Source organism: Chelonia mydas, chromosome 8, assembly GCF_015237465.2.
Source record: "Chelonia mydas isolate rCheMyd1 chromosome 8, rCheMyd1.pri.v2, whole genome shotgun sequence".
Lineage (NCBI taxonomy): Eukaryota > Metazoa > Chordata > Testudines > Cheloniidae > Chelonia > Chelonia mydas.
The window spans coordinates 90,718,952-90,741,075 of record NC_057854.1 but is presented as its reverse complement, the minus strand read 5'-3'; the positions used below and the strand labels follow the sequence as shown (position 1 = coordinate 90,741,075).

Below are 22,124 nucleotides of genomic sequence, written 5' to 3'. Positions count from 1 at the left end.
CCCCATCTCTGAATAATAGATGCTGTGATGAGATGTGCTGAGGACTCTCCCATGTGGCATAAATGGGCAATTACACAATAATTGCTCAGCAACAACAGCCAGATTATTCTATTCCTTGAGATTTCTATTGAAAGTCAGTGGAAATGTGCTTTATTTACTCTCTTATTTTTCCTGTTAATTAGTGAGTGTCTCATATCAAAAGAAAATGTCACTTATGAAAAGTAGAAAACCCTCATGAAAAATCTTTGTGGTATCTATATTCTACACCTATTAGCAAACAAAAGGCAGTCCATTTAGCAATATAAAACATAAAAAGTTTTTCTTATCTTCGCAATATTTTGGCCACATGAATGGGCAAGACCTCTACAAGTTACAATTCCAGATTAAATGTGAGTGGGTTTCTAAATAATTAATAGTCTTTAATAATAGCCCTAAGAAATGAGAACCTTTAAAGAGATAAATGTATATAGACACAAGGACTTTCACACAAGAGAAATCTTTAAATATGTTACTTTTTCACCTCCTTAGAAGTTCTTTCCAGCAGGGAAAATATCTTCTCTATGGGCCACAATTACTTCTGGCATAAGGAGTCAGAGGAGGGGAGACCAGGGGTTCGTATGGAGGCACTAGTAAAGGAGACAGTGTTATCTACTGGATAGAGCACTGGAATAGGACTCAGGAAACATGGGTTCTAGTTTGGGCTCTATCATGGGCCTGCTGGACGCAAATCACTGCTCCACTATATGCCTCAATTTCTCCATCTGTAAAATGGGAATAATGACATTAACCTCCTGTGTAAAGGGATTTGGGATCTACTGATTAAAAAGCCACTCTATAAATTCTTGGTATTATTATTATAAGGCCTCTGCACAAATGCCTCAGTATTCTGCAGATGTCTCATGATGATCTTAGGGTACCCATGGCAGGTGAGGAGGGCTACACCACCTCTGTTGGGTGAAAACCTTGCTCCTGGAAGATGTGGAGGGAATGAAGTGAGTTGAAACAAAGAGTTTTATGATCCTGCTGTGCACCTTTCCCATGAAAGCCATGATGTGGCTTTAAAGTTGTATTTATTAACAGCTTGTTAGCAGGAAAAGTTACACCCTGAACAATAATGATTAAGGCTGCAAGTTTGTCACCAATTCCGTGACTTTCCGGGACCTCTGTGAGTTCTGCAGTGGCCGCTGCGGCTGGGGGCCACTTGAGCAGTGCAAGTGGCCCCTGGGCCAGCCGCACTGGCCGCTGCTGGGGCACTCTCAGGTCCCTGCCCCCCCGCAGCAGTAGCAGGAGTTTGGGTGTGGGAGGGGGCTCAGGGCTTGGGATTGGGGCACTGGAAGAGGTGAGGGCTGTGAGTGGTGCTTACCTCAGGGGGGCTCCCCAGCAGCAGCAAATTCCCTCAGCTCCTAGGCGGAGGCATGGCCAGACAGCTCTGTGTGCTGCCTCCACCTGCAGACACTGCCCCCGCAGCTCCCATTAGCCGCGATTCCCGGCCAATAGGAACTGCAGAGCTGGTGCTCGGGGTTGAGGCAGCGCACAGAGCTGCCTGCCCACATCTCCACCTAGAAGCTGAGGGAGGGAGATGTTGCTGCTTCTGGGGAGGCGTGGAGCCAGGTAGGGAGCCTGCCAGCCCCACCAACTGTCCCCCCAGCACCAGCTGGGGTCCCAGGCCACATGCCCCTGCCCTTCCCCCCCTAGCATCAGCGAGGTTTTTCCCAGCCCCCAGCAGCACACATGGCGCCCTCCAGGCAGCCCTCCCCCAGCACCCCTTGCACCCCCGGGCTGTCCCCCCACCCCAAGATTTAGTCAGGGGTATATAGTACAAGTCATGGACAGGTCACTGGCCATGAATTTTTGTTTACTGCCCATGACTTTTACTAAAAATACCCGTGACTAAAACATAGCCTTAATAGCGATACAATGATCATTGATGGAGAACTAGAAAGCAAAAGAGGAAATTGTACCTGCTTCTTATTTTCTACTGCAGACAGAGCTATGGCTCTCCACTGCTGCTTCCTTCCCTTACAATCATCATTTGCTCTTGATGACAAACACAACATTCTTTTATAGGCTCAGCTACTGAATTCTGATTAGCCCCCTGAGAAGTGTCTTGTAAGCATGATTATATTGGACACCCAAATTTCAAACTTACCATATCTATGCCAAGTCACTGATTTCTTGAAACTGTTATCTTTTCAGCGTGCATTTTCGTATTTGAATATACACACCCTCGTTAGACCATTGCAATATTAAATTTTCACAACAAAGTTCAATCAGACGGGACGAGTGCAGCTGTCATATAATTCTCATGACTATGGTCAAAGCATAGTTTACGTTTATACCATACTGCAATTTCATATTTATTCTGCATACAGCGATGAGATAGTAAATGAAATGTTGCATTTCCAGTGTTTAAAGAGAGACAATAGCCATCCTTGCTTAGGAATAATCATTAATTCAGTACAAAACTCTAATGCAACATCATGAGGAATTCATATTGTAAGACAGTGGTGCCCAACCTTATTACACAGGAGGGCCACATAAACCTAAGCACAAGCTCATGTGGCCCAAACAGATTCTACATATTTTAATAAGATTTAAAGTCACCTGTATTAATTTATATTTTAAGCTCAGCTTGTTTTGTATTTAGATAGGTTGGTTCTATGTACAGTATTGTCTATTTGCATACTTGTGTAAACTAAACTGAAGTAAACATGATGACAAAACGCTAATGGATCGGCCATTAGTATATTGTGTTGAAGCAGGCCGTGGGCCTTAAGAAATGTTCCGGTGGGCTGTGTACGGCCTGTGGGCCATAAATTATGCACCCCTGCTGTAAGAAATCCATTACTAGTTAGGCCTTCACAGATGTCACTATGCTGCTTGACAAAGCTAATTCGAACTTCAAGTCAACATAGATATTCTGGATAGAACCCAGAACCTCCTGTTCCAAAACTCAGATGCTCCTCCCAGTGCCCCAGCTCTAAGAGAATGTGGTGCATGCCCAAATAGTCCCTATAGTTTTCAAATATGTGATCATGTAAATTATGTCAGATGCTATTATAGGTTCTGAAACAGACACAGTAGGCCAAATTCTGGCCTTGCTTGCAACTGTGCAATCTTGTTATCTTCATGGGTGTGGCAGAGGGTGGAATTTGTCCCAGGGCGTGCTTTTATTTCAATGCAGAAGTAACTGGGCATTCAGCTGATGCATTCTGTATGATCATTGGAAGTTGCTTAGCTGACGTAACAGGGGTTAAATTTATCCAAATGTGTCCTTATTACATATACTGTAAGTATGCCTGTGAGTGCATTTATTTGAATTGCTGCACACTTGGGATATGTAAGCTGGTAAGGAAATGCATAATAAGCTATTTTTAGTAAAGATAAACACTGATTTTACAAGGATTGCAGGGGACATCCAAAACCATCAGAATATCAGGGATTCAGGTAGCCAGACGCTTTTTCTTAACTAAGCATGATTTCCTCATTGAGGACTAACTTACATGCCAAGACTGAACTTAAATGAAGCAGATTTTTGAGCTGGGCTCACAAAAATAACACTTTGAAAAATAATTTAAGTGTAAAACACTCACAACCTTGGATAACTCCCATATGACCAGATATAATTGTACTTAACTTTTTAAATGGATATAATGGCTTGTACGTCTGTGGCACTCTCAACGCACTTCAGAAGCATTCGTTAATTAAGCTTTACAAGTGGGTTGACTGAAAATTTTGCATTTAATTTTTTTTATGGAAAATTTGGGGTTTTGACTAAGCTGAACTTTTTGCAGAAAGCGTCTGCTTTCAATAGAAAATTTTGATTTTTCATCAAAAACCCAAACTCCTGAAAACCAAAATATTTAGAGTTGGATATGCTCCTGCAGTGCATTGTGGGAGTTGTAGATTGGTTGGCCATGTTTCCATTTTCCTACATATCCCATGAGCCACCATGACTAGGGACTCCCATGATGCATCGCCTCTTTCTCCAAGGGGGAAACCATGGTATATCATAGGAAATGTATTTCAGCCAGGGAGTCCAGCCTAGAAAGGAGAATGGGAGCATGAGGTACGTGAACTACAACTCCCATGAGACACCAAATTGAAATATTACTGTTTTCCAGCAACATTTTTTTGCTTTTTGGCCAAAATATTTTCTTATTGGACTTTTTGCCAAAAAAAATAAGGAATGTCAACAGGAAAAAAAAGCCCTATTATCTGACCAGCTTTACTGACATCATCTGCATGAGTCAGGTAATAACTAGCAATATAACCATTTCTCAAGGTGATTAGCAGAGGCCCAGAGTGGATAAGGCCAAAATGTTCAAAAGTGGCCTCTGATTTTGGCCTCAATTTTTGGGTGCCCATTTTCCGTGACCTTTCTGACTTGCCCTCCATGTCACCCAACGAAGTGCTTTACCAAGACGAGATATCTCAATTGAAGTACACCAAATCAGAGGCCGCTTTTGAAAATTTTGACATAAGCAACTTACCCAAGGCTACTATACCTGTCAGTGGCAGGATTGGGAATGTAATACAGGAACCCTGACTAGAGGCTGCCAAAAGTTTGACTAGATCCCTGACCCAACCTGAAATCTAGGAGATTTGGGTTCTAGTGCTACTTGTAAACCTCCATCCACCTCCATGATTGTTTAAGAATCATATTTCCCACCACAGGCAAGTCCAACTGCTGCTTTCATGTCCCAGGCTCCCAACTGTGTCTGAGTGCTTTTACTGCCATAATGGGATCAAGTGATAGTTCCCACTGTCTTGTCACTTTGAGACAAGGGGCACCAAGTAAGAGCCCATTCCTTGGCAGACCTCAGGGAGAATCCGGCTACTCCCACCAAAGGGCAGTGTACTCTGGGTAACATACCCATTACTGCTGCCTGGAGCAACCTCAGGGGCACAGATGTCCCACAACCCATAATCTGGTTGCTAGGAAACTCCTGGCACAAAATAATTGGGAAAAAAATGAAAATAGAGAAAAACTTAAGTAATGGGGCAGACAGGGAGGAAGGGGAGCTTTTCTCCTTGAACAGCAGATGTTTAATGAGAAGCAAAACCAACAACATCTTCCTGATCTTCAGCAGCGAGAAACAGCACAAATCTGGAATGGCTTCGGACAGCGTGTGAGGCTTATTGTGAATTCAAAGTTTAACTCCACGTTCTCTGGAGCTCGGAATGTGAATTTCTGAATAAGGGTGGTGAAGAAGATGAACAGCTCTGTTCTAGCCAGCTGCTCTCCAGGGCAAACCCGCTTTCCTGGAAGGGGAAGAAAGAGCAGCTGATGGATTACTGCTATAATTACAGGGTTAAGTGATAGCAAACACAGCGTTCTGTTCCATTAAAAATTCACTCAGACAGTAAGTTCCCTGAAAAACTTGCCAATTGCCTTAATTTAATCAGTACTACTACCTTGGTGTTTGCCATGTTCTTTCTAAGATGAAAGAAATGCTATGTAAGATTTGGGGACTATTATTATTATTATAAAATGTACTGATAGTCTCAAAGGAGCTCTAGACATCTCTAATTATATCCACATTAACACTGTGGGTCTGTGAACCCCTCTAGCGGCTGGACTATGAGTCTGCTACTACCTCTGAGCTAATACTGTATACACAAAGCCCCACTATGAGAAGCTGAATAGGACTTTATGATCATCCTTTGTACTTAGTTAAAATTATGATGGCTCCTAGATATCCTCTTCCCTATATTTTCTCCTCTTGTATGTCCATTGAACATTCTTCTGCATGAGAGATCTCTTCGTTGACAGTGGGGAGGGACTGTTCTCCAACAAGAATGTGGGAACTTTCCTCAGAGCTTTACCACTTAATGAAAATGTTGGAGATTGTTCTCAGAGGCAAACTCTGAAAACCAGTTAACAGCCGACTTGCACTATTAACAAATACAGTAAAAAAGCCTGCATTGGTAGATGGAGTGAGGAAGGAATTTTCCTTTGTGGTACAGTGTTGCCCTTTACAAGGATTTTAAGTTTTCCTCTGAAGCATCAGGTAATGGCTAGTGTCAGAGACAGAACACTGGACAAGATGGACTATTGGTTTGTCCTGGGATGGCACTTCCTAGCTTCATCTACTTTTAAAATATGACATTGGCCTTTTCATGCAAAAACATTCCCTCACACATGGTCTCACCTGCAGAAAAAGGCAGAAAGGCTTCCCGCTTCCTAAACTGGCCATTTTCCAGGAAATGCTCAGGATTAAATGTATCAGGAGTTTCCCACACATTCTTGTCGAACATTATTGATGTCAAATTGGGGATCAAAGTGGTACCCTGCAAAAGGGGAGGAGGAGGAGAATGAGAACTAAAAACAAGTAGGTGGGTGTGTGCTTGAAGGTTACATATTGAGCCATTTTGTTTTTAAAACTATTTTATTACTTCTCTTAGACCTGATCTACACACACAGTGGAATTGGTTTAAATAAAGGTGTGTTTCTTTAACAATTTAAGGTTTGTCTATACAAGGACATCCAAGAAAATTAATTCAAATTAACTAAAGGTGTGAATTTGAAGTGGACTAGTTAAATTGCTTAAACCCCCGTGTGAACTCACTAATTCAGAATTAAAGTAGATTTAATTCAGTTTAATAACAGTGTCCACACAGGGATTTAGTGCTGTTTAACTAATCTACTTCAAATTCACACCTTTAGTTAATTCAGATTAATTTTTCTGGATAGCCTTGTATAGACACGGCCTTCATTAAACCAATGCAACACCCTGCACAGACACTTTTAGTTTATTTGCAGTCTGATTTTTATTGGTTTGACTTGTGTCAGTAAATTACAATTATGTTAGTATGGCTAAACCAACGGAAGCCAGTTTAAAACCAATAAAAGTGTGTCCACACAGGAGTTTGCATCAGTTTAATTTTTCAAACTGATTTTAGTTAAACTAGTGCAATTTCTGTGTGTACATAAGGTTTTAAACTAAAACTTGCTTCAGCTGTTGCTTTTTTTTTTTAAGCTACCTAAAATTGCTACCACATAACAAGAAACTTCCCATCCTCCACCAGAGAGGGGCAAACATTGCAGTCAAGTTATAGGATTGATTGTACAAACATTAAGGAGTCAGCTCTCTCCATGAAACAACTGATCAGGTTACTGGGAGGTATAAGAAACAACAGGCTGTTTGATATTTACTATTATAATGAGAGCTTGGTGCTTGTTGCTAAAAACTAGCTGCTAAAAACTAGCTTTTAATTGGTGCTATTTATTTATCATAGCGGAGTTTCCTAAGACACTTAAGCCTAACATATCAAAATTCTATGTCCTCTTACTATTGGCTCCCACGGTCTCTGGGTCTCAGTTTCATATCATTCATGAAATTACCCTATATTGTATTTTTCTTAACACCCCAAAACTGAAGTCTTTGCAGCGCACAGAAAAATCAAGGAATTAAATGAATATTTTTTTGTAAAATGAGAATGAAGCCCTTTTTACATAGTTCCTTTCTCCAGAAAAGTTATCTTTATAGAGAACTTCTGTAGACCTTAATAGAAAATTATAATTTTTCTATGGGATTTTAGATCCATCATCTATAATGTAATAAAGAATTAAATCACTTCTATAGATGGATTTTTAAAAGTCATGAAAACGATACCAATCTCTATTAAATTATTTTAGTTTTTAGAGAAATTTCTAAAGTACTCTGTTAAATTGCTATTGGATTCTAATGGTTTCACCTGCTTTTAAATTATATGAGATTTTGCCGTAAAAGAATTAAAAGTTAGATCTAACGTCAAACCAACAGAAGAAGAAAGGAAGGTTTGGTTTCCTTTCAGGTTACTTTTGGCAAATGGAATCCTGCCAGTGTAGTGTCACTGGTTGCCATTCTGGGCACATTTATAGGTACTACGTTGCCCATCCTTTGTACTTCATTGAGGACTGCGTTGGTATACGGCATATTCTCTTTGTCATCCATCATTGGTTGCCGGGACTGGCCAATCACTGTCTCAATTTCTGTTTGCACTTTCTCTGAAAAGAAGCCAAAAGCTGCATTAACAGTTATGATGAGGAGAAGCAGTTTGTCTATTTAGAGAGCCTTGAATTGTTCAGATTTTCAGCTGCATTTTTATTTTTAAAGTGCTTTGAGTGACAGGTGCCTCCTTCCTCCTTCCAAATCCTGGATGTAAATGCTGTGCTTAGTCACAAAAAGGTATAGCATGGGCAATAGCAGTGCAAGGCTCCCTCACGTTGCCTTGCCAACCTGCCTTGACCATGCCTGCATGGAATAAGCTCTAGCCCTCAAGTGGTGGAAGATAAGTCAGGACCTGGCTCAAAGCCCATTGAAGTCAATGGGAGTCTTTCCACTGACTTCAGTGGATTTTGGGTCAGGCCTTCATTATTCATGACAACTCTGTCATGGGGGATGTCTGCTGAGGTTGTTACAAAAAGTGCCAATTAATAATAAATCATCATACATTTATGGGTTTCAGAGTAACAGCCGTGTTAGTCTGTATTCGCAAAAAGAAAAGGAGTACTTGTGGCACCTCATGCTCAAATAAATTGGTTAGTCTCTAAGGTGCCACAAGTACTCCTTTTCTTCATATATTTATGGAACTTTCTATCTCAAGATTTCAGCATGCCTTTCAATATTAATTAATTAAACATCACATTACCCCTGAAAAGTAGCTAAGAATCATTCCCATTTTACAGATAGGGAAACTGATGCACACAGAGGTGAAGTGATTTGTCCAAGGTCACACATAAAGTCAGTGCAAAGCCAAGAAGAAGTCAGTTCCCAGGAGTGAGCATTTACCGCTAGACAGTCCTTCCCTCTCATGGTTGTGGTGGTTGTTCTGCAGAGACCTATGCACTTGGAGCTGCAAAGACCCCACTAGCTTGAGGATTTCCAGTGCCGAAGCTCAGATCTAGCCAGTACAATAAGCCTTCGTTTGTTGTTCTCAGTGCTGTTCCCAGGGAAGTGAGAAAGCCAATCTTTCAGCTACTGGGGCTCACTGAGGAATTTAAGGGCAGAATATAAGGCCTGGATTCAAAGCTCACAGAAATCTGTGGGAAGAATTCCATTGGCTTCAGTGGGCTCTGGATCAGGCCTATAAGGAATAAACTGAAAGGAAGGAAGGACAATTTCAATTTTAAACCATTACAAAATCTACCTTGAATTTTGGGATATACTGCCATGTACAGCAGAGCCCAGCGTATGGTTGTGGCAGCTGTTTCTGTCCCAGTTAAAAACAGATCCAATGTGCAACACAGTAGATTTTCCTCATTGAAATAAGAGATGGAATCATCCTTAGACTTTAAAATAAAAATATATATATATAAGTTATATGTGGTAGCATGGACGGGCAAATTATCCTCCTCAAAAGAAAAACCTAAGGCCTCACCAAATTGATGTAATTGTTAAAATTAATAGAAGATGTGTGTCTAAATCCTCTGCACTGCCTCGGAAATCTCAGTCTTGGCTTTTTCATATATCTAGGGTGAGAACTGCACCCCATTGCCCCTTTACTTTGGGTAAGAAGGTCAAAGCAGGGGGCCCCAAAAGCCCTGGTGATACCTGGAGGAGGATCCCCCCCAATAGAGGCAATGGGACAGATGGCTGGCAGGCTGCCTTTTGAGGACCACTTTCCTAATCCCAGGGCAGGAAATGTGTCAAGGGCAGAGCCACAGTGTGATACACTGCAAAGATTCTGTTCAGCGCTGCGGCCCATAATGCCACCCAGGCTGCTGTAACTTAGGATCCCAGGGCTGTCTAAGTTACTCCAGGGGCCTTTCCAGCACTTAGAGGAGGAGGGTGCAAAGATGACTTAAATGCACCTTAGCACTCCCCACCCACCGCATTCCTTCTGCATTGCAATCTTGTAAATCATAGTCACGTTAGAAAACCATATTCAGTTGAACAGTCCTATTGATGTTTTTGATATTAACTCATGTCCATCAGAGTTTCAGGACTGGGTCTCTGATTTATGTTAATTAGTTGGTGATACATCCTTATTTCCCCTAGACCATTTTGAAAATCCCATGTGCAGTATGGCAGGGCAGTGACTTTTGGCAAATCAAGGACTGCATTTTTTAATGTTAAATTTCATTAAAAAAAACTGAACTTGAGAATTCTCATAGACATTAGATTAAGTGACCTTCCAAGTGCTTTAAAACAGCATGCTGTACATTGTAAGTACTTTTAAACGAAAAATAACTATCCATTCAAACAACTTTTCTTAGAAAATTTTGCCCTAAAAGAATTAGTGAGCAATTTAGAATGGCAAAATCCCAATGACATACACAGCTCCAGACAGTTTGTCTGAGAAGCTAGTGTCTAAATTCTAAGTGTTGTCTATTGCTTTTTCTTTCTGTTGCGCAGTAAATTGTTGGTTCTCTTTGTCCTCTTACCTTTTCTATTTCCTTCAGATAACAGTCAATGAAGTTTCGGGTTTCAGATGAATTCCAGTTCTCCTTGTGCTTTGCAATCACTCCTTTCACAAAATATTTAAGTTTCTCCCAATGTTTGAAAATTTTATTATGGGGCCCTGGGACCCACCTCATTAGCCAGGGGAAAGCATTATACAGCTGTTAAGATGTAAGGGAACAGGAAAAATTAATACCTCGTAGGATCAAGAAAAAAAATCGATTACAGTTTAACACATCTAGCACAGTTTATTAGCCTGATTCTCCAAACATTTACACCAGGGCAAAGCAGGAGTTATTCCACTGAAGTCAATGGAGTTACACTGGTGTGAAATGGGTGTGATTCAGACCCACTGTTTTCTGATAATAAAAGTTTATTTTTTTAGAACTCATGCTGGCCAATAAAGTCCCTTAATCTGAAACAAAACTTAAAAAAAAACCAACCAGAGTCTTATGGTGTAGACCCAGAATAAATCAATTGACTATGGAGTTCTACAGATGTAACTGAGATCAGAGTCTGACCCACAGTATGCAGAACTGCATAATCTATTCACAGTAAAACTCCAAATCAATCAGTATTGGCCAGATCTAGTTATAAATCTGGAAACTCAGGCCACTCATTAACAAATAATAATAATTAATACCTAGTTCTAGTGCTTTTCATCAGTAGATCTCAAATCGCAATCTTAAATGTATTTATCGTCACAACACCTCTGTGAGGTAGGTAAGTGCTATGATCACCCCCAGTATGATTCACAAATAAAGCTAGTTGAAAACTTGGGGGGGGGGGGACATTTTAAGGATAATTTTGTCCATTTTCCATAGAAATTGTAGAAGTTTATGAAATTTCCCAAACACATCTATGGATAAACCTTTTAAATGAACCTGACGTGCTACAGGATTTGCATCACGATCACACAACATTTGTGTGTTTTCATATAGCTTGGATGTGAAACAACATACTTGGTGGTTTCTCTCTTTCTTTTTAGCACCCACACCATTTTATGTGAAAAGTAGGGCTGTGAAGCGATTAAAAAAATTAATCGCGGTTAATCGCATTGTTAAACAATAATAGAATACCATTTATTTAAATATTTTTGGATGTTTTCTACATTTTCAAATATATTGATTTCAATTACAACACAGAACACAGTGTACAGTGCTCACTTTATATTTTTTATTACAAATATTTGTGCTATAAAAAAAGAAATAGTATTTTTCAATTCACCTCATACAAGTAATGCAATACAATCTCTTTATCATGAAAGAGATATGTAGAAGTATGTACAAAAAATAACTGCATTCAACAATAAAACAAAGTCCACTCAGTCCTACTTCTTGTTCAGCCAATCACTCGACAAACAAGTTTGTTTACATTTGCAGGAGATAATACTGTCTACTTCTTGTTTACATTGTCACCTGAAAGTGAGAACAGGCATTCACATGACACTGTTGTAGCCAGCATACAAGATATTTACGTGCCAGATGCACTAAAGATTCATATGTCCCTTCATGCTTCAACCACCATTCCAGAGGACGTTCTTCCATGCTGATGACTGGTTCTGCTCCATAAAGATCCAAAGCAGTGCAGACCAACGCATGTTCACTTTCATCATCTGAGTCAGATGCCACCAGCAGAAGGTTAATTTTCTTTTTTGGTGGTAGTTCTGTAGTTTCCACATCAGAGTGTTGCTCTTTTAAGACTTCTGAAAGCATGCACCACACCTCATCCCTCTCAGATTTTGGAAGGCACTTCAGATTCTTAAATCGTGGGTCGAGTGCTATAGAGATCTTTAGAAATCCCACATTGGTACCTTCTTTGCGTTTTGTCAAATCTGCAGTGAAAGTGTTCTTAAAATGAACAACACATGCTGGGTCATCATCTGAGACTGCTATAATATGGAATACATGGCAGAATGCAGATAAAGCAGGAGACATACGATTCTCCCACAAGGATTTCAGTCACAAATTTAATTAACGCATTATTTTTTAATGAGCATCATCAGCATGGAAGCATGTCCTCTGGAATGGTGGCTGAAACATGAGAGGGCATACGAATGTTTCGCATATCTGGTACATAAATACCTTGCAATGCTGGCTACAAAAGTGCCATGCGAATGCCTGTTCTCACTTTCAGTAGACATTGTAAATAAAAAGCTGGCAGCATTATCTCCCATAAATGTTAACACACTTGTTTGTCTTAGTCAATGTCTGAACAAGAAGTAGGACTGAGTGGACTTGTAGCTGCTAAATTTTTACGTTGTTTTGTTTTTGAGTGCAGTTATGTAACAAAAAAACCTTACATTTGTAAGTTGCATTTTCATGATAAAGAGATTGCATTACGATATTGTAAGAGGTGAATTGAAAAATACTATTTCTTTTGTTTATAATTTTTGCAAATACTTGTAATAAAAATAATATAAAGTGAGCACTGCACACTTTGTATTCTGTGCTGTAACTGAAATCAATATATTTGAAAATGTAGAAAAACATCCAAAATATTGAATAAATTTCAATTGGTATTCCATTATTTAACAGTGAATTAAAAAACTGTGATTAATCACGATTAATTTTCTTAATTGCAATTAATTTTTCAGAGTTAATCATGTGAGTTAACTGCGATTAATCGACAGCGCAAATAAAAACCAGAATTAAGGAAGCGATACTCACGTGAAGGAATACATGGTCATTTCCCATAGATCATTATACTTTTTTACATAGGAAAAGTCAGATTCCCCTCACTTGATTCTGCTCTCACTCTAACTACTTTACTTTTCAGGTGTCTGAAATCAAAAAACAAACCAGCTTTACCTGGCCCCAAAAATTTCCTATGAGGAGTAATGTCTCAGAGAGTAAATGCAGTAATTCCTGGAACTGATTGTCATGGTATTCAAAGCGCTCCCCAAAAGTGATGGAAGAGATAATATTTGAAACAGCAGTATTAATTTTATAATGAGGGTCAAATGGTTGCCCTGGAGGAGAAAATATAGGGATAGTGTCAGTTTAAAAATATTCCAGACTAGTGTAATAATACCACTGTAGAGTCTTAAAACTGAAATATTATTTTAAATCCAATTTACTTTTCACCACTTATACTGTTTTGGTTTTACGCTACGTTCAGTATGGCAAATGAATAGGGACTCCCAGACTATGAGTCAGCAGACCTGGGTCCTATTTCTAGCTCTTCACTGGCTTGTTAGGACCTGGGGCAATCCACTGAACCTCTGTGGACTTCAGATTCCCATCTGTTAAATGGGGTTAATATTTGGTTACTCATCTACTTAAAGCATATTAACATCTACATATGGAAAAGCTCTACATAAGATCTAAGTATTCTTATTTTCTAACAGTTCTATAGTCAGTTTCTAGTCGATTTAACTTTCAACTTTTGTGCGCTAGCACAAAGCTGACATGTTTGGGTTTTAAATATTGCAGGGGAAACCCAACTAAAGTATCCAGGAAAACATTTATAATATTAATATAGTCTTAGGTTTTGTACATTTTAATAACATTTTCTTATTGGTCCTAAACAACCAGATTGCATCCCTTTAAAGATTAGCTCTCCTCTACACATTGCATACTAACTGTATTCCACAAACACCACTACAACGGATTTCTTGGCATACCTATATAAACTATAAAAGACAAATAGAAAGTTATGGGAGGATAAGTCTGGATGGCTGCTTAAAAATCCATTATTGGATAACAATACATATAAATCATATGCTTTTTTAAAATAAGGATTACATAGATAGAATATCACGGTTGGAAGGGACCTCAGGAGGTCATCTAGTCCAACCCCCTGCTCAAAGCAGGACCAATCCCCAATTTTTGCCCCAGATCCCTAAATGGCCCCCTCAAGGATTGAACTCACAACCCTGGGTTTAGCAGGCCAATGCTCAAACCACTGGGCTACCCCTCCCCCCAACATCATGCATTGCATGTGCTGTTCTGTTACGTATCCAAATACTATTGAAATCTCCTATGTTTATTTTCCCAGTACATATAAAACATATTCTCTAGCACAAAGAAGCCTTGATTCTTGATAGTGCCTAGGAGCCCCAATCATAATAAAAATAATAAAAAGAAAACAATAGATAAACCTCTTGTTTGGGCAGATTATTGCATAATTGTCCGTTATGGACCTCTTTGCACTTCCTTCTGAAGCATCTTGTACTGGCCACTTTCGGAGATAGGCTACCAGAGTAGATGGAGCCCAGGTCTTGATCTCATATGGCAATTCCTATTTTCCTATGGTTATTCCTTTCACTGGTTCCCTCATGGTGCATATATTTACGTGTCACAACCATTCCAGGTGTTTCTGGCCTAGGCTTACCAAAGGCCATGGGTAGTGTTGGCGCGGATCAAGGGGGCTGATCAAGATCTCTGTGTGACTGTCCTGAGAAAAGCATAGCTAAAATCTTAGGACAAAATAACGTAAGTTCATTTCTTACCTTTCTCTTCCTCTATTGCTTCCGTAAGATATCTGCTCTCTTCCTGTATTCGTTCTTCAAAGCTTACACCAATGCTTTTCAGGGCTGATAAAACAAATTTTCTTTGTTGCCTCCAGATACATCCATTTGATGATATCAGCCCTGCAATTAAAAAAAACATTTTATATTATATTATATATATATGTTTTGCCGTATGCAGGAAACAGTTTAAAAATCATCATTAGAGTATTAAAATAAAACAAACTTATTTTTAAAGTACATTTTTGCATGGGAATTAAAACCCAAAAGCAATCGGCTTACACTCCGGAGCTAGCTTTACAGATTTGCTTTAATCTGCTTTTCCCCCTTTTCTCTTGAGCTTTGTGTGAATAAAAGGGGTAAGCACAAGTAGTTTACTATTAGTACTATTACAGTGTTGGGAGACCTGCATGTGGGGAGTGATTTTCTTTGTAAGGTTCAGCCGTGGTGCTGCGTGCAGCTGGAGGAAAGAAAAGTAACGGGGAAATTAAAAAAAGAGTCACACAGGCTGGTCTACACAGAAAACTTACATCAGTGGAGCTACGTCTCTCTGGGATGTGAAAAATCCCCACCCCTAAGAGATAACCTCTAGATCATTTAGCCTGACCTCCCATATATCACAATCCACCAAGACCACCCCACAACTGAAAGAGACCAAAGTATTGCAGTCCACAGGAGACTAGACTGTTCCGTGCTACAGGAGGGACAGAGGGGGACCAGCGCTCAAGGTCCCTGCAATGGCAAAGAAATGATTCAGTGAGATATACCCACAAAACCCTGGCAAGAGACCTACACACACATGCTGCAGAAGGAGGCCAAAGATTGGGGACTGCCAATCTGACCTGGGGGAAATTCCTTCCTAACCCCACATAGGCAATCAGTTAGACTCTGAGCGTGTGAGCAAGAACCAGCCAGCCAAGCACCTGAGAGAAAGAATGCTCGCAGCTGCCTCAGAGCTCTGGCCACCCCTCCCACTGTCCCATCTCCTGTGAAACTCTTTAAATGTGTCTGGCCCCTTGCATTTATTTAGCTCCTTTAATCTAAATAGATCCCCAGGTATAAACAGATACTAGGATATCTGGGCCAAATGCTGAGGTGATTACTAAGGGCTTGATTGCACCAGCCTCACTCACACTGAGTAGAAGCTGTTTGTGTGAGCAATCCCATTGACCTCAGTGGGCTCTCCTGTAAGTACTACCTAGCCTGAGTATAGGCAGCAGAATCAGACACTCCGTTTTTACTGACAGACTCCCATTATCTTCAGGGGTAGCTGTGTGTGTACCTCTCACAGGATGATCAAGAGCATTTACATTACCATGCTGTTTACTATTGAGCATTGAAAGAGAGAGAGACAGACACGGATGGGAAAGCTTCAGGACAACTGCACTCAGAAATGCTCAAAATGTAACCACCATCCCTGTTTACTTCAAATATTTTACTCTTCTTTTTTTCTCTTATTCTATTTTTTCCTTCTATTTCTTCCCAGTAGTAGGCAGCCCCAAGTAGAAGACAAACTTTCCAATGTCAGTGGGAGTTTACCTCAGTCAGGACAAAGTTTGATTTTGGCCTTATATACACAGAGTCACTTTGCCAAACATTGAAGTGCACCAAGCTCTAAGATGAAATACAAACACATGTTTTGCAATTCACATCAACCCAACAGAATGGATTTACAGAATGAGTGGGAGTGTTCAATTAGATAGATAATTGCACCCACCTGAAATTACATGGGGGAAATGTGTAGGCATTTAGGTGTACAGTTTCTGAGCCTGTACAGTTAGCAGGGAGTTTTCCTAGTGCAGCAACAGGCACAGGCTTTAGTGATTGTACAGTATCCTTCTCCTACATGCCTGTTACTGTTACTGATAGGACAATACTCAGTCTACGAATTTAGCTCTTTTTACTGTGCTCATTGCTGAGGTATCAGTGTCTGACAGATTTTAAGGTTGACTAGGTAGATGAGATAATATCTTTTAGTGGAGCAACTTCTGTTGGCAAGAGAGACACGCTTTCGAGCGTACACAGAGCTCTTCTTCAGGGAGCTTGTCTTCTACAGAGCTCTATACGGCTTGAAAGCTTCTCTCTCTGCAGTAGAAGTTGCTCCAATAAAACATATTATCTCACCCTCCTTGTCTCTCTAATATCCTGGGACCAACAAGGCTACAACACTGCAAACAACGGTTTTTAAGGTCAACATTTTCCAACCTTGTTGCCTGAGGTTAGGGCCCTGCAGCTATGTAGGCACCTAAACCAAAGTGGCCAAAGGTCCAAAGCACTGGACGCTGCAAGTGCTGCAGTGCCTTTGGAAGTCAGACCACTTCTGTTTAGGTGCCTACATGGATTTAGGACCCCTCAGGCAACCCAGGTTTGAAAATTTTGGCCTAAAAGATAGCTTTGTCTCTTGCCCATTGCTAGTTCATGTTTTCCAGGTCACTGAGATTTCGCGAATTGATTCAGGTTCAGAAATACCAAACCTGCAGTAAATATGTAGCTAGCCTAGGGCCAGATGTTTAAAGGTATTTTCAATACCTTAAAAAAAATCTGGGTCCTATTCAGCAAAAGTGCTTTATATGTTATGGTGTCCAGCTGACCCAAAATTGGGAGGGGCTGTTTACACTCCATACTAGCTCTCATGTTAAATTCAGTGAAACCAGTCAGAACAATCCCATCCCCCAATCTTTCAGAGAGAGGGAGTAAAACAATATTTCCTCACTGAGATTTAGAAACACTGGAACAATTCCAGCTCTCCTGTGCATCCCAGGTAAAGTTGTTGGGATTTGTAGCCAAGGGCAGAATTCAGCTTTTTTTTTTTTTTTTTTTTGGAATGGTCATGCTGCCGATCAGGCGAAGTAGCAACCAATGACAACCACATCACGGGAACTCACCAAGGCCTTTAAAAATTTCACAGAGAAGTGGTATATGTGGTCGATCTGCAAATACTTCAGCTTGATGGATAAGAGCTTCCTTCACTAGTTGGCATCCGTTGACCACCACAAATGTCAGATTTCCAAACTGCACACTGAAAATGTTGCCATACCGGCCAATAAGCTGAAAGACACGTTCCTCTGATTTAGTTACCTTCTGTGTCAAACAAACCACTGGAAGGATGGAGATGGTACAAAAATACTGGCAAGCTGTAGTGTAGGAGAGATGCCTCCTTAGCAACCTGATCATAGGCATCGCCTAAAGCTCTGCTGTGTATAACTTGGACATGACTCTTACACACTGGAACACTAATGCTAGAGGATGATCCAGATGATCCTCCTGGAATGTTCGGTAACATATGGGACCAACGTTAGGCCAAAGTTCTCATCAAAAAAAGATGAGGAACCATTATAATGGTTCCTCATCATCTCCGTGCCCTCCCCCCCGCCCCACACTTTTACACACGTAGAACTAAACCTAGGTGGTTAGAACTAAAACTTTGCATATTGGCTTATACAGCATCTGCCAAGGCCTGGATTTTCCATGGCACATTCCCTTACCAATGTGTGCATATAGCATCTGTATGGACAGGGTTTAAGACACCTGCCACCACCAGTCAGAGTCAGACTGTGCTTAATATTTAGGCCAGCCCTTATCTTCCTCAGCAGGTTAATACCTTCCACACTGAACATTCACTTTTGATCCCACATGTTCTCTTTTTCCAGGAAAGGAAGATACCATTACCATTTAGGATCAGGAGTGTTTTCTCCATCAGATTATAACAGTTCTGAGTGGGAAGAAGAGGACAAATCAGAGGCCTAAAAGCATTGAAAATGCCCTTAATGCTCTGCCCGAATGGGATGTCTTTATCATCTGTAGGATCCTTCTTCAACACAGCAAAATAAGTACAAGGAATTATAGCTGGCCCTTGTCTTACAAGCATAATTGTTATTTTGATGACTAAAACCTATCAGACATGTGTTTCCCAAGTTCTCCCAGGCTTCACTCAAGAGGAATGGGAGCCTGTGAGAACAGCACCCAGGCCTAGGCTGGATGCAACACAAGAGAAGACGTATTTTAAAGTAATAGCAAAAGAAGACAAGCCAGACCCCGGAGGGATGTTACTTTGCCCAGCCAGTTATAATGGAGGGTAAGCCCCCTCCTCCACCTTTTCGGGGGAAGATCCTCAGCTGGTGTCAATTGTCATAGCGCCACTGACATCACTGGCAGTTAGGACTCTTGGATACTATTCCTGGCTCTGCCACTGCTTCTCTATGTGACCCTGAGCAAGTCACATAGGCACTTAACCTCTTTGTGCCTTAGCTCTTCCATCTGTAAAATAGATGGAATGGGACAAATCCTGGGCACCAGAACAAAGGCAAAGTAAATGGACAAAGGCTCTTCATAAGTCTGCATAATTGTGAATCCAGCAATCACCTATCATCCCTTCCCCAATCTGTCTCAGCCCTTCCGTGATACCACAGAGAGGCAGAGGTGGGATGGAGTCAGCTTCTACACAACCTCTCCGCTGGAGTTCTGTTGCGTTTAGGTCCCTTCTGCACCCAGGAAGGTCCAGTAACAGTTACCTACACCACAGGCTGTTGTAAGGCTTACTGTCTGTAAAGCATTTCCAAGGGTCTGCTATAGAACACGCTCTGTACATGCAAAGCATTAATACGATAAACTTCAGTCAGGCTCTTACCTTCTGCAGAGTGAGGTGGATGGGCTGCTTATAGTCCACAATAGTGCCAACGAAAGGAAAAAGTAGTGGCCCAGGAGGAAAATTCTTGGGACGTCTCTTTTTCACATGATCAGCAATTAAAAGAAACACAACCAGAATGACGAAGAGAGTCTGAGCAGTCATCCTTTCCCAAAGGGAAGTTAAAATGCACCACAAGCGCAGCTGCATCTTGACTGTCAAAGTACAAATTTTTTAATGCCAAAAGGGACCTGGGCTCTGACCCTTGTCTAGTCTTGCTGAGATAGGAGGTAGAGGTGGGTAAAGTAAACTGGCTAAGATGCTAATAATGGCCTGGTTGGCAGGACTTGCCAAGGGAATGCTGCTTTCTCACAAACCTCTGTTGTCAAAACCCTCACAAGATAAGCAGTTTTAAACTCCGTCACAGCAAAGAAAACCCTGCTTATTCAGCTAAACAGAAGCAGTCTTGCAAGCTTATTTGCAGCTTTACCCCTCTGACAGGTCCCTCAGCTTTCTTGCTGGAAAACCATTCCCCCTCTCTGCCTTTAATTAACAGTGAGCTCCTTTATACAGATACCTAATTGGGATTATAAGCATTACAAACATTTTAGGTTGCAGTGAAAGCAGCTTACTTCACTAATTACATATGTAGGGAGTTATAGAATTTAAAAACTGTAAGGCACCTGAGGTGATGGGCGCCATACAAATGCCCAGGGGACTGATCCTCTTAAGTGCTGATCAGTGGGAGTTGAGGATGCACAGCATCTCATAAATGGTGAAGCCTGGGAAGCTCACTGAAGTCAAAAGAAGTTTAGTCTGAGGAAGGGTGGCACAAATACGCCCTAAGAGCCCAATCCCATAAGGTGCTGAGCACCCTAAACACCCAGTGACTTCAACTGAAGTTGAGGTGGCTCAGCACCTCACATGATTGGGGTTTGTGTCCCTAAATCTCTTAGGCCTTTTGCAAATCTGTCCCCTAAATAAATCCCCTCACTCTTTAGGGTGAGTAGCAGGCTGGAGCAGCAGTGAATTAGCTCATCGCTTACTGGCTAAATTTTAACTCACATTTATATGGAAATTCTTTTAAAAGTTTTCCATTTACCAAAACTCAATTTGCAGTCAAGTAAAAATGTCAATTATGATTTTCAAAATCATTCTGGTAAAAATTTCAGGAGCAAATATAATGCAAAATTTCATGGAAAATGTTAACATTGTGATGGTTTTAATTTATGAAAAAAGGTGCCCTGGTCTAGGAAAAAGCTTTTTGTGCAAAGTCTTTTCCAGATCTAATTTCTGCTGGGCTGCTATTCATTGCTGTAGCTGGAGGACTGTATACGTTAGTGGCTATTTTAGAAGCATATGTAGTCTATGTGCTAAACTACATTAGTAAGTGTAATGAACAGCAATGCTTTTTTTGAGCGACAGCCTGACTGGAACCCAATTCTGCCCTATCCCCTGTGAGCCATTGTAGGATTGCCAACCAGTTTTTGAATCCTATAGTGAGGAGCAACGTTGTGAGCAGCACACTACCTCACAAGCTGCAGGTTAGCTTCAATGTAAATACTATCCATCAGCCTGACAGAGCCATGAACACAAGCTAAGCCAGGCAACAAGCTAGCCATTAACTTTGCCAACAAGTCAGCTCTTTTGCTCGGGCAGACACTTGCACTGCTGAATTTGTGACCAGTGCAGAGACATCAGCATTCAGCAAATGCATTTTTGCTTATGGGCCAGTTTCTCAAACGTGGCCCACTGGGTTTATTCTCAAGGGGACACTACAAAAGCCCACAGTTGCACACCTTACTCCTGCATTCCAGTTTGTCCTCTCAGATGGAGGCTTTGATGGATACAATGGTCCTCCCCCCATGCAGTTTTCTGTGACATTCTGGTTTTACAGTTTGTACCTAAGTATCTACTAGCACTATCCTAAGCTACGAGTTGGTCCAGTCTTTCCTCCATTTGAATAAGGAGTATAGAATAGAGCCCCTAATCCTGCCATCATGGATATTACTCTGTTGGCATAGGTAAGTGCCTGCCTACCATGCGACATTGTCTTGAAAGAGAATGGGATAATAAGTCACCAACTTCCATCGTGATGCTGGAAGCCCAGTTTCGCTCCTCTTATTGTTGGATGGATGATACGATTTATCAGCATGGACTAGAATACCAAGCAAATTGGGATGTGTGTGAAGCTCAGTTGCGAAACATGTTCTGTAGTACGGGTGGGAGACTCATGGCTGGGGAAGGTGTCACACGAGGAACGTTATTTTCTGCATCATGAGTACATTTGCTTGCACTTACCTGTGCCCTGTCAGTCACAAATGTCAGGTCTCTGGGTTTGCTTGTCCAAATGTGTCTCTCCCTGGAGGGGCTCAATTAGCCTGCTGCAAATTTTGAGGGAGTGTTACAATTTCACCTTAACAGGTTTCGGAGTAGCAGCTGTGTTAGTCTGTATTCGCAAAAAAAAAAAAAAAAAAGGACTTGTGGCACCTTAGAGACTAACAAATTTATTTGAGCATAAGCTTTCGTGAGCTACAGCTCACTTCATCGGATGCATCACCATAGTGATCCCATTCTCATGAACCAGCACATTAGAGCGTTGCATTGTGATAACAGTATTTCTGGCACCAACACAACGCAT

At 41.0% G+C, this 22,124-nt stretch overlaps 1 protein-coding gene across 1 annotated transcript; it reads right to left on the bottom strand.

Moving 5' to 3' along the window:
• Positions 1-5,034: 5,034 nt before the first annotated feature.
• On the bottom strand, positions 5,035-22,124 carry CYP2J19 (cytochrome P450, family 2, subfamily J, polypeptide 19). Its single transcript, XM_007059062.4, has 11 exons — positions 22,027-22,124; positions 21,785-21,845; positions 19,487-19,582; positions 17,745-17,907; positions 14,842-14,982; positions 13,199-13,359; positions 10,373-10,549; positions 9,136-9,277; positions 7,806-7,993; positions 6,156-6,294; positions 5,035-5,265 (listed from the first exon to the last, which is right to left on the bottom strand). Exons 1-11 carry the CDS (start codon positions 22,122-22,124, stop codon positions 5,087-5,089), a joined length of 1,545 nt encoding a protein of 514 aa, XP_007059124.4. The 3' UTR covers positions 5,035-5,086.

What these genes read in the sequence shown, in the direction of transcription:
- CYP2J19 (XM_007059062.4), bottom strand. Translation starts at nt 22,124, where the DNA reads ATGCGTTGTGTTGGTGCCAGAAATACTGTTATCACAATGCAACGCTCT. An exon ending in ATGGTGATGCATCCGATGAA is followed by an intron (nt 21,846 to 22,026) that starts GTGAGCTGTAGC and finishes GAGCCCCTCCAG; the next exon opens with GGAGAGACACATTTGGACAA. An exon ending in TCCACCTCACTCTGCAGAAG is followed by an intron (nt 17,908 to 19,486) that starts GTAAGAGCCTGA and finishes CGTGTCTTTCAG; the next exon opens with CTTATTGGCCGGTATGGCAA.